Here is a 13,308-nt window from a genome sequence, read left to right as displayed (position 1 = left end):
TTTTTTTTTTTTTTTTTTTTTTTTTAGAACAAATACATTCTTGTAACATTTGGTATAAGCTCTTCCAACAAAAATGTCTTTTGTTTTAAGTTGTTCCACATTGCAGCTTTCCTTCTCAGATAAAGAAACAGTAGGAAAGATAGTGCACACGCACTAAAGGGCATATTGGAGAATACTAACAAAAAAGATCACAAAATATAAAATCTTGGTTTGATAAAATTTGGACTATGATCTTGGAGAAGAATTAACCCATGCATATGGCAACAAAAGGGTCCCTTCAGAAACAACATGTTATCGATGTGAAAAGTCACCTGAAAGGTAATACTTAACAGTGGTCTCTTCCTGTAAATTGCCTTCTGTCTCTAAAGTTTCTTGTTACTGAATGCTGATAGCAAAAGGAGGATGTTTAGTTTGCTGGTAACAATATTCTGTGCTCTGAATTTACGCTAAAATAAACCCAACTTGGGAAACAAAGCCTCAACATTATCTCCCTTTATAACTGAAAGTCAGGAACCAGTAAATGAGTAAGACTGCCATCGTGACAATAAAACATCTCTGATACATTACTACAGAGACAAACACCAGATTTACCTAAAAACAAATCAAGCCGATTAGCACTTGATAACATTAAGAAGCCACCAACAAAATCTAATGTCGGTATCATACCTGGGAGCACATGGATGTTTATACTGAGCTCGTTTATTGATGTGATCCACGTAATAGACTCCAAATTCTGCTGACTCAACTCTCTCCCATCCCGGAGGCAGTCCCTCACGCTCAAGTGGATGACTCCAATGCGTTGTATTAGTATTATGATCTATGTAGTATTTCCTTCCTCTAATAGTCCAGTCCACTGACCAGCCAGGGGGAAGAGGTAAATCTTCAGTACTGTGATTTGTTAAATTTCCTAAAGATGTAGCAGGAACCCTCCCAATACCTGAAAGAAAGTGAAACAGTTCAAATGCCAGCAATTAACATGCTTTCAAAATAATGTAAAAATACTTTCCCAGGGAAAGCAATAAAAGATAACCTTCTAGATGAATCATGACACAAAAATCGCTGCAGTAGATTTATAACCTACATGTTTACAGACTGTTTTTCACTAACAGATTAGAAAGTGGAAGAATTCAAGTGAAATGCTAATTACTGAGTAATTAAACTGCCTGCCCCAACTGATCAGTGACAAATGGAGCTGTAACCTCTCTGTAAATTAGGCCTTACATCTCCATCCCCTGCCAAAAACACTGGGTTTTTGCTTAAATGAACTTCTGACACTAGGAGCTCTCCATTTTACTCATAATGGATGACTGATATGGGAGCAGTTTATCAAAGCTTCCTAGCTTTGCATTTTGCATCTACTGGAAACAAAAACCATGTTTGGATGCTGGTGCCTGGGTGACCTGCTTTCACTAGACTTGGAATTCACTTTTTCCATCAGAAATTCATGTAGCAATAAACAACGAAGCTACCTCCAGCAGATATAAAGAACATAGCTGAAAATGTAAAACACACAGTGACCCAACCAAAAATTTCACGAGTTACCACCTTTCATTCTCTAGTGGTTTGTAACTCTGAAAAAGCACATGCTCAACTTCAACTCTTTCACATACCTTTAAAATATAGATTTATTTTTTTTCCTGTTAGTGTTATTTTTGCATTTTTAGTTGGATACCATTTTGGGGGGTTTTTTTGGCATATAACACAAATAAAACAGACAATTTTGGGGGAGGGAAGGCAGAATGTAGGAAATGTTTTTTCCAGTCACGGCAAGAGTGGCAGCATGACGCAGTTCTTTACTATCATTATTTATTTATGTAAGTTCCTTTTAAATAAAGTGACGGTACCACATACCGAGCTTCATCAGCATACTACCTGCAGCTTGCTGCTTCGGGCATGAGCTATGATAATTAGGCTGTGACAGGGTTAACACAGGACTCCACCCCTCCAGCTTATTGAGCCAGACATAAAAGGCAGCCCCCTTTGCATGCACAATAGCTCCAGGTTTGCATCTTTTCCCGTGAAGAAACCAGCCTCCCTGCTTAAGACATGTACCCAATTTTTGGGGGGAAAAGGTGCATGTTGTTTGCAAGAGAATATGGTATTTCTCTGGCTGTTAGGAAATCCAGATTTGTTACTTTTAAACTCTACACAACAAATGCATGCCACTGGATACTAGCATTTCCCAACTAGCTGGTAACTGTCTTACTAATAGAAGAGAAGCAAGGGGTTTTTTGCTGGTATTTTTTCCTGGACCAACTGTATAGTTGGGAGAAATGTTAGACAAGCTTCTGGGCACAAAAGTGACACTTTTTACCCAAAAGCTTGTCTAACATCTCTCCTAACTATACAGCTGGTCCAATAAAAGATATAATTAAAAAAACCTCACTTCTTGCATACTTCCTGACCTTCACAGCTACAGCACTAATATTAGATTTTCAAGTGAACTGCATTGAAGAAGTTAGCTTTTTCTCCTCTCTCAGAAGTTAAATAGCCGATTCCAGCACAGCACCAGTGTTTCCACAGATTAGAGTGAATATTGCTGCAGCTTTGGTTCTTCAGAAATTACATATCCAATTGTGTCCATACTATGCACCGTATACATACAAATGCACTTTGGGGGAAGGGGTGGGCAGGCAGCTAGGGAAAAGGTACAGTCCTCCTCATCCAAAAAATAGCACTAAAAGGACCTTTCTTGTATGCCAGTTAACACAAAAGAAAATGCTGAAGCCAGAAGAATGTCAGCATTGCTCTTTTGCTTCTCCATTAATTATAGCAAACACAGTTAGTTTGCACTCAGCAATGATTCTGCTTGGACTACACAGACCTTATGACAATTTGTTCAGAGAACTGCATGGAACTGGAAATATACTCTTTTCTATTACCTGAGCCATTTACACATAGGGCAACACAAGTCCTGGAGTAACAATTCAACTGATTTTCAGTCAAAAATATTAGCTATGAGCAATAAGGTACTGGGAGAAGTTGTAGTGTTGTTGTAGCCTTGATGATTCAGGGAACGTATGAGGCAAGGTTTTTTTGTGACATCTTTTATTGAACTAACTGCTAGGTACTTGGACAAAAGGCCTCAATGCTTTTTTCTGAGTGAGCACTGACTTTGGAAATATTTCCACTCTCCAGTAAGATATTTCTAGACATATTACACCTTGATCTATTACCCTGAATTACACTATTTTTACTGTCTACTACCTTTACAAAAGGAAAGTGAAAAGTTGTATCTCAAGTAGTGATCCCAAGAAGAGACCTGGCACCCTGGAATCTGATTCCTTATCCAGGCGTGGAGAAGGAGCAACAGCAAAGAGACTTCCTGATCCCTTTCCATTATCAAGGTTAGAGACCCCACATGCCATTATGTCAAACAGTTCCTGTTTTCATTTGCAAGAGGAAATACAAAAGGCCAAACCACTTGAAAAGATACTGGACTTCAGATAAACAAAGCCAGTATTTTCTCCAGCTAATGGGACTGTTATGTTTGAGATTACTGGGATGTGTAAACAAAAACTGCTTATAATATCAGCATCAGCAGGGGATTTAAATACGTGCACATTTTGCTCTGAGAAAGAACCTCAGCCCAAGTATAAACATTGGCCTCCCTTTCAGTTTACATCTAAAATGAGCACATGTCCAAATCTTATTTTATTCCCCCCTTCAATTCCCGAGTAATTTAAGCAACCAGTATCTGTGTACACTCTCTCTCTCTCTCCCCCCTTAAAATAGAGATTACCGTTTTCAAAAACTGGATTTACAATGTTTTAGATAGAATTAAAGGTGAACCCAGAAGTTGTCTAGGTACAGCAGGGGTCCACAGTAGGCAGGCAAGAGTCAAAAGGAGGAAAAATATTTGTTTGCCAAATATGAAGTCTGTAGGCTTGAAAGCATGCCCCATCAGAAAAACAAGACCTTTGTTTTATAAAAAAAAAATTCTAGCTACAATATTTTCATGAGATATCAGACCTTAAACTATCCCTAGATCCCTCAATTCTTCAAAACTGTTTTGGAGCCATTCTTCAAGTTACTAAAGCAAGCAACAGATCAATGTAATAGTTAATACCTGGGTAAAAAAGTGACTGAGATGAAGCAATCAATGTTTTTTTTGAACACAGGCTAGAAATTGATGTTGCTGAATGAAGGGGATCAGGTGTGCCACAATGCGTCATGGGTGATCTACTTCACCAGGTAAAGTGCATTGCGCCTTGTCCCATCCTCGATGGTGCAGGTCAAGGGGCAATGTGATTTCTCTGCTTTCCCAGCTCAGCCACTCCAATCCAGCCCCGTGGTCACAGGGAGTAGTCTGGCCGAGTGGGGAAAATGGGGCTTCTGCCTGCTCAGCCACACTTGCTCCTGTGATTTCAAGGAACAGTCTGGCTGAGTGGGGAAAGCAGGGCTTTCCTGTTTATGGGGAGACACCCTGAGATCCCTCAGGGTGCCTCACTGTAAGGGGGAAAGTGCCCCTGCTTGGGCTGGCTAGAAAGTACAAGCAGCTCAGGCTGCCCATACTCTCCCACCACATAGCTGACAGACGACCACCACAATAAAGTGGCCATTTATTGCTACCTGTTGGCATGCATGCAACTGATTTTCCTTTGATGTTGTTCAACGAAGGGTAGCAGCGTCTATCTGCTAACAATTTGTTATGGTGACACAAATGAAACAACAGGTGATGTCTGTTTCTACCCTGTGTCCAATTCTGTACAGAAACCTATTCTTGCTATGCAGTAAAAGGCTATACATTTTATTTTTCCTGAAAGCATAAAACACATGTATTTTCTTGGTAGGGGAATAATAGAAATTAAAAGAATTCAGGTGATTTTCACAGAGTATAGTTACTGATGACCTTTAAGTCGTTTTGGCATTTAACTTGGTAATCAACTTACTATAGCTTCTATAATTGCAGCTGTAGAAAAATCAAAACTAGATTATATGCACTGCTTTTTGCTTATAACAGCCTTGCAGAAGAAACAATCCGCAGGTGCTTCCTTGAAGTGAGACTATATAAATGTATATCAAGAATATTCCCTGCTCTAATTTAGAACAATATACTTTGCGATTTAAAAAAAAAAAGGCTAGAAACATAGAAGTATCAGCTGCAGAAGCTGGCATTAAATTCATCTAATCTTTTTCAAACTGTTGGTGGAAGAGGTACATCAAAGGAAGAGGCATGATAAGAAAGAGGCATAACAAAGGGAAAAAGGGAATTAAAATGGACGAGGTTTCACTAAATTACTAGACCACTTGAAATATATACCGGCAACAGCAAGCAGTGCTGTGTAATACCACCGGACAGGAGCATGCCTGGCAGTTTACAAACATGAAAGGGTCCCAAGCCTAGAGACACTTTCCATCTTAATAGGTACTATTTCTAAAACTGTTGTACCCAAAGCCCGCAAATGAGGATTTCTGCCCCACTGACACAGGCATCACACACCACACCATAAAGACAACCCATGCTTCAGTTTGATTCAGACAGATAAGTTGAGGAACAAGTTAAAAGTTTAAGTTCCTGCAGAAGTGCAGCTGCAGATCTCACACAACATGGAATCTGGTGCTCCTGTCAAAGGGTGGCACATTCCTGACCCTTACAATTGCTGAAATAAGAGCAACAGAACTCCTCCACATGCCATGGTTTCTTTTGTTTGTATGCTTTTAAACATGCCCTGCCTTCAACTTCTCAGTTCTCATGGTACTTTCCTAGGTTACAGCCTGATCACTCTATTACTTGCACAACATGCCTTATTGTTTCTCATTCTGACCCAGAATTGCTTTGCCCAAATGGTTAACATTGTTTTAGTCCTGTTCAAAGGCTAAGCACTGTTTACTTGGTTTAAAAGTTGGGTTCTCTCACAAGGACCTTGTGACAACATTACCAAGGCTCAGGAGCAGTAGACAAAAAGGGGCCTCCAGGGCCACTGAAGCAATGACCTACAAATGCAGATGACTAAGCAGAAGAATCCCTCCCATCCACCAAAACCATAACCTCGTTTATAGGACTGCAATCCCATTTCAGCCTACATCACTGGAAACCATCTATTCTCATTTGCCATTTCGAATTTTCACATTTCTACACATTTTGGTTTTACTCTTGTGTTCAGAAAGCTCAGTACTGCTTTATCATATACAGCTCGACTTTCTCTTCCTTTTTTTTTTTTTTTTTTAACCACACTGTCCTTACCTTAACTGTCTGAATTAACTGGCAACTAATTGCAAAAGTTTACATGCTGCTGCAATGAAGAAAATTCCTGCTGAATCCAGTCTGCTATTTTAAGGATGCGACTATATATGCATAGGAACAATGATTATTTTTATTACCCATATCTTAAAATGGAAGATACTGCCAAGTTTTGGGCCAGGCCTATAGCAAATCATATTCTCAATACCTTCACCAGTGCTTTACTGAAAGACAGACAAAAGAAAAGAACTCCTTTACAGCACAGTACTAATTCCCACTGAATAGATCTGCAATGCAATACTTCAGCAAAGTGATAGCAAAAGTTCATGACAGTGATGCTCAACCTTTTGGTTTTGCATCGCCTCTGCCCAGCCCCACATGCCAGCACTGGGCCCCTGTGCAGCTCCCCACCTTGTGTGCTCCATCTATTGTGCAGTGCCATGGCACATGGGGCTCCTCGCAGACCAGATTACATGGTGTCAGAGCTGGATCTGGCCTGCAGCCTGGGGGGTTGAACACCCTTGGGTCCAAGATGCCTTTCAACTCAAAATCAGGCCCTCAAATATACAAACATGACAGAAACAGCAAAATAGGGGGCTTGCACAAACCAAAGCGGTTTGGTTATAAAAGTAGCCTGCTTGGAAAAAGCGGGAAAGAGAAATCTATACTGCATGTGTGTGTCAGTTCTGCTCTGGGTCATCTTCCACCAGGCCATTTGATTGGTCACAGCAGAAGATGAGAAGAAGAGAACATAGAGGCTAAACAAAAAGGGGGAAAAATGCAGAGAGACTGTCAGTCATCAAGGTTTGTATTGTGCTGAAATTGCACAGGCACAAATTTTACACCCACAATTGTTCCACCAAACATGAAGGGTGTGGGAGGACAAGTGCAGCCTAGTAAAAAGCCCTCGAGCTCTATTTTTGTTCAGTTCATATATCCTGAGCATCCATATCCTATTTAGAATTTATTTTAGCTATGAAGTCAACTATTACTGTTACTAGGTCATTCTACTCATCACCCCCCACCCCCCAAAAATTAAAAAAAAAAAAATCACTGAACATACTTCCAGAAGGTAAGGCTTTTTTGCTTGTGGGTAGGATGATTCCAAAAACATCACATAAGAAAGAGCATTAAAAGAAATGGAAAAAGCAGCAAAGACAAGCATTAAGCAGAAGTCATATTGTTTCAATAACATTTACAAAAAACAAGCTTACTGAGACGGTACAAAAAGATCCTATTTGCCTTTTAACCTTACTGGCTTAACACTTTTCTTTGCTCCCCAGTTACATGACTCATCTTACAAATTATGAAAGGACACAATTTGACAGGAGGAGCATTCACTCTCATTATTCCTCAGCATATCCACTGTTTGGATAGTCATTTTTCTCCTCCAACACAATATACCTGAATGCATAAAATACATTTCTGAAAAGTCCCACCTGAAAGCTCAGTAGCTTTTAATGCACAGGTTTGAGTCTTATCTATAAAAGAGCAGACCATTCAGATGACCTGGTCACAATATAGTTTCAAGCCACTATATAGACAGTAAATTTAGGGAAAAAAATTGGGGGAAAGGTAGTTACATTTACTGAGATGTGAAGTATCAGGTGGCTAATGCACCTGACACCAAGAAGTGTCAGACAGATGGCTAAAGTTGGGAAGAGAAGAAAAAATCAGAAGCGAGAGATTCCAGAAGGGAAGGGTTAAAATACAGGGGGGTAACTCAGAATCAAACAAGAGTGGAAGAGAGCTGAGGAAAGTTTAGGGAAGATAATGTTTTAAAAACAGTAAGGTCCTAGGCTGAGAAAGATATAAAGCCAAAGAAAGTGAAAGATGGAGCTGGGGACATTTTGTCTATTGCAGTGAAATTTAAACTGGCATATTCTGCAGGTAAGAAAGAGACTGCTTTCCATAAGAGAAATGATAGTCCATTTTTGCTTCTCTCACTAGCCAAGCAGAAGAAAACTATATTCCTGTCTGCTTCTGGCACAAAACAGCTGAAAAGTTATTAAACATTTGTCAGTTTTAACGACTGCTCAATAAACAATAAAATAGGGGAGCACTTGGCAAGAAAGACCCACATTGACTGGATTCCAAGACAAGGTTTTGCTGCCTGCTTCCCCCTCTCCAGAATACCTCTTACCACCCCTGCAATCTCAGGTCCCTGCCCCTTCCCACACCCTCCCATGGCTTCCTCACTGCCACACCACTTACAGGTTCCATCCCTGCCCCAACCTGGGCCACAGAGCACATTTACTGCAACCCTAGCCCAGCCCAGTAGCAGCAACTAGCTCCAGCCCCAGGCAGACTAGAGGGGAAGTGGAGGGGGGGCCAGGCACAAGAGAGGCAGCAGGGGAGCAAATGGTAGGGGTGGAACAAAGGGCAAGCTGTTTGACCCTCTCTCCCCCCAACCTGCCTCCCTACTGGCTCCCCCTCCCCAGCTGCCCCCCCTACTTCTACTTTTTGCACTGCAGCTGGGGGGAGGGGAGGGGAAGGATGAGAGACATGATACACACACAAATTTAAGATGACCCACCAATAAATACATTCTACACATGGAAAACTGTAACTAATTTATAAACTGTTCCATGTACAGAATCTAATCATTGGGGGACATGTCTTCAATTTTGTGTCTTCTTGGATTTGGGTAAATATGGTAAATGGCAGAAGCTCCCCTCTGAATTCTAGCATTGAGTGAGGTACAGTAGGGGTGAAATAAAATTCTCTTCTAAGAGCTTTATGTGCAGCTCTTACAAATAGGTGAACAGGAAAGAGCAGAAGCAAATGGGAAACTGAGACTCTGAAACTACGTTTGGCCAGACAACATAGGCACAACACCTATAACTGCTTTTAGTTTGCAGTAGATCGAAACTGAGGCATTTCTCCAACCCACATAACCATGTTCATCTCAAGGTTTGCATTTCTTATATAAGAAATAAGCCTGCTAGTCCTCAAGTATCAATGTTTCCTGAATTTTTGTCCACTTTATATTAGCATTCAAGTCACTTTCAACATTGTTCTGAAGCACCCATTGGTGAAATATTAGGGGTGCACCAAGAAGGATTTTTTTTGAATGACACTGATGGCCAATTATTAACCAGCCATATTGGCCAATACCAATCTGATTACTGATATGCAGCCCAGCAGCTTGGAGAGCAGTGTCCAGCTGTTAAGTCTGTTGGGGGAAAGGGTGGGGAGAGGGAGGGAGGGAAGGCAGATCGAGGCAACCACGATGAGGGAGTGAGTGGGGTAGGGGCAGGTGCTGCCCAGCTGAGGTGGGGCAGGGCGAAAGGACAGAGCACAGGGCAGCTCATCTGGGGGGCATCAAGTGCACAGCCCACACTGCACACAAATCCAGGGGGGCACATGACCCTTATGCCTTCCCCAGGGGTGTGCACAGCAGCAGGAGCTGTTGCGCCCCCCCGGACAAGTCGCCCACAGCTTTGTCCCATGCCCTGTGCAGCCCTGGCCGAATAGTGCCTACCCTGCCCCAGCCCCACTGCCTCCCTCACTGTGGGGGACTCGATCTGCTCCCCCCATGCCCCTTCCACCTCACAGACTTACTGGTCAGACACTGCTCTCCACGCTGCTGTGCTGCAATCCTGGCTGCATGCATACTGACGCTGCGTGCATGCACGCGGCATTTATCAGTGACACTGTTGGCCACACCGGCCAAAAAAAGCTGATTGCTGATCATGTTAATTTTCCTTTTATCAGTGCCAATATGATATGGACTGATGTATCAGTGCACTGCTATGAAATATGTTTTTCAGCAATAGCCCCCTTTCCTAGGATCAACAGTTTTTAATGACTGGTTGCTACAAGTGAACAGGAACACATGACTTACATAGATGACTACCAATCCAAGTCTGGACAGATTAGATGTATTGTATTACATAACATTTAGCAAAGGCAAATAAAGTTGTTCAAACATTTTCACATTAAAGTTGCATCATTTACAGACTTAAAACAGTAATGCCAGAATTTCTCTTTGGCATTTGGCTGTCCTCCTGACTCCTGACCAAATAAAAAAGTCTTCTATAACAAAAGCATAACTTTCTTAAGTTACGAATTCCATACACAAGGTCAGTGACCTTAAAATCCTGACATTCTTGCTAGCTGTTTTCTTAGAGACAGCAGATTTGCATTTTTTGCTCACAGCTTTCATGTAAAAAACAAGTGACAATGCATTTCATTCTGAAAATACATGATACACAAGTTTAAAATGGTTCTTTAAACATCCTCTCTGTTCAAAGAAGAGTTCTAACGATTCATGATATAAAACTAAGTACAACTTGTTTCCCTTTTAAAGGTCAATTTCCTATGGCAGAGGGGCTCCAAAAATGCAGCAAACCCTGAAAGATTTTTCACCAATGGAGCATTCTAATATTATAAAAGCCTAAGTCTGTCTGTCTGTCATGCTTTACTCGCCCTCTGATTGGCTGACAAACAAAGGTTACTTGGCTTCTGAAAAAGTGCTGTGAAATAGTTAAGATTTTTTAAAAATAAAAACACAGTACTAAGGTTAAGTCTAGACAAATAGGAGGTATGTTCACAGCATGAAAGACAACAGGTCTTTCAAATACATTTTAGCCTTTTTTTTATCACACACACATTTCCCTCCATTTCCTTCTCTTCAACAGAATATATGCAGTGTTATTATCTGGCTGCCATAAATGTAAACAAGCAACAAACCCTGCTAAACCACTGCCATTAACAGAGGATTTGTAGAGTGCAACTTTCATTAAAACACATGCGCAGCAGCTTAAAGAAACATTTCCAGAGCAAAATTACTTTTCATGCATTATTTAAAGAAAACCACTTGCCTGAAGTGTGTCTCCCATGGTTTTGTGACATCCTTTGGAAAAGATCATTGTTGTGTTCGTAATATCTATAGTCCTCATGTACACGATCATTTAATTGACGTCTCCTTTGTCCATCAAAAAAATGATCATAGTAGTAACGGGCCCCTGTATCTCCATTTTCTGAAACAGAATTAGCTTCTGTTAGAAATGACTGGGAGGAAGAACCATATTCCCGAGGAACGTCAGCCAAACTTCTTGCAAGATACGAAGGTGCAGACAGGCGGTTGCTTTCTCGTCTCATTATTTCATGAGGTGGCCTCTGAACTGGAGTTCTAAGGAAACTCTGGTTTCTGGAAAGTATTCCATCCCCACCAGCAGAGTAGGCAGAAGAACTTGAGTCAGGGAGGCAGATATCTGTTCGTCTTGGAATGGTTGGACCATGACGAATAAATGAAGGCATCAGATCTGTAACAGAACCAGCATTACAATGCAAGCAAAAAACTTGATTCTAGCTATGAAATACAACCTAATTACATGGAATATAAACACTTAACTGGGTTGATCTTAAAGCTAAAAACTTTATTCTAAAAATCAGGAAATTCAAAAGCTACAGTTTGGAGAGGAAGATAATCTTGCTTGTATTGCACAAAGGCATACCTTATTAAATAATTATTCTTAAAGCACATATCAAAGAAATTAATATTACCCCATATGTCTCTCTCAAAAAACTAGGAACATCTATTCCATGAAAGAAACTCAAAGTAACTGGTATTAAGCCACACAGGCCATGCCCAGACAAGAGAAGCCATGTGGTATGTGCCACCACAGATCCGTTTGCAGTGCCACACATCACATGTTCAGGTATTTCCCGTGCTGCTACCTTGCAGCATGATGGAGATCCTGGGGTCAAAAAAACCTGCACGGAAAAAAAGCAAAGCAGTACATGTGGCTGCAGCATGTGACACTCAAAACCAGAGCCTCGCCCATTAGAGCCATGCCCCGGCTGCAGGATCATGGCGGCTGCATAGTTGGCATGCCTAGAGGACGCATGACATGGGTGTTCCCTGGGGACAAGTAGCAGTGGCACAAGGTGTTGCCACTGCTTCATGTCCCTAGGCAACCAAACATCCATGCTCGTCTGGACGCGACTGTAGCGTCCATCATAGAAACTTATCCCTATAGTATGCATGAATTTATCAAGGTGACAAAAGATCAGCTTGTGAACTCTTTAGACAAGAGGTTTTTACTCTGTTTTTGTTCTGTGCATAACAAATTCAAATTTCAGAAATTGTGTGTACTTCAACCAAGACTACAATACTACTATGCTTGGTATTGTGAACATTTATACATTTGTTAGGAAAAAGCACCTGCCCCAAAAAGCTTAGAATCTAAATACCTGAGACAAACCAAAGTAGCATGGAAAGTTTAAGAAACTAACACCGCAAAGTCATTTGGCAAGTCAGGTCATCTCTTCACTACCAGGGCGTCGTGAACCTCAGTACAGAATGCCATTACTGCATACTGATGAAGTGACCTGATGAAGGACGTCTTACATTCCCAAGACTCTCTAACTTCATCCCAACCCTGCAGTTGATCCAATAAGAGAGCTTACCCCACAAAATCCTTGCCCCTTTCCAGAAGGCATAGTAAAGAAAGTTACTATGCCTTCTGGAAACCACCCACCCCGCGTGGTAAACCTCCCATAGAAAGAAATCAGGCCAATTTGTTCTGCAACTTTAACATTTGTTTTGAATGACGTTTTAGTAGACAACACGCATAAACTTACACAAAAGTTATTACACGTGAGAGCGTACAATCAGTTGTCGTTACTTCTCAACAAAACAGCCTAAGTGCCGACAAGTTTATAATGCATTCAGGGCATTTTCCATTCTCACCAGAAAGTTCAACAACAAAAGCTATGGATATGCTCATCCTTCAAGATGATCCTTGTGAAAATAAGACGTGGTCGACTGTTTACTGCAAGGTAAATAGTGACGCACCAGGTGCAGGGGTAGCTAACATTCCCTTTCTCCCATAAGAATTACAGGGACTTTGCTTCTGCTAGATCACACAGGGAGAACAGGCTCACATGATAGTTACTGTATTGTGAAAAATGCTCTTTTTGGGCAGCGAAGATAGTCTGAAAAACAAGTGCCAACCTCAGGAGCGAGATGAACTACTCCCAGTATCACAGCACATTATTAAGGGAACACCGTCCATTTAAACATGTGTTCTACTTCTCTTTTGAGACCTTTTTATCCTGCCCGGGTGCTCGCAGAGCAGGAGCCGGGGGGGGCTGTGACTCCTGGGGGGCCGGGG

The 13,308-nt window shown here is 41.3% G+C and overlaps 1 protein-coding gene across 1 annotated transcript in view; it reads right to left on the bottom strand.

Annotated features, from left to right (window-relative positions):
• The window catches only part of SAV1 (salvador family WW domain containing protein 1), a 38,187-nt gene extending 26,696 nt beyond the window's left edge, over window positions 1-11,491 (bottom strand). Inside the window, exons 1-2 of the mRNA XM_019518360.1 lie at window positions 11,011-11,491; window positions 667-937 (exon numbers count right to left, since the gene is read on the bottom strand). Coding sequence (XP_019373905.1) covers window positions 667-937; window positions 11,011-11,449 — 710 coding nt within the window. The 5' untranslated portion in view covers window positions 11,450-11,491. The remainder of the gene's footprint in view (window positions 1-666; window positions 938-11,010) is intronic.
• Between the last annotated feature and the right edge of the window lie 1,817 nt (window positions 11,492-13,308).

The sequence above is a fragment of the Gavialis gangeticus genome, unplaced genomic scaffold, assembly GCF_001723915.1.
Source record: "Gavialis gangeticus isolate Ggan-Ray unplaced genomic scaffold, GavGan_comp1, whole genome shotgun sequence".
Lineage (NCBI taxonomy): Eukaryota > Metazoa > Chordata > Crocodylia > Gavialidae > Gavialis > Gavialis gangeticus.
Note: the sequence above shows the minus strand (reverse complement) of the source record. Positions and strands in the feature narration are given on the sequence as shown.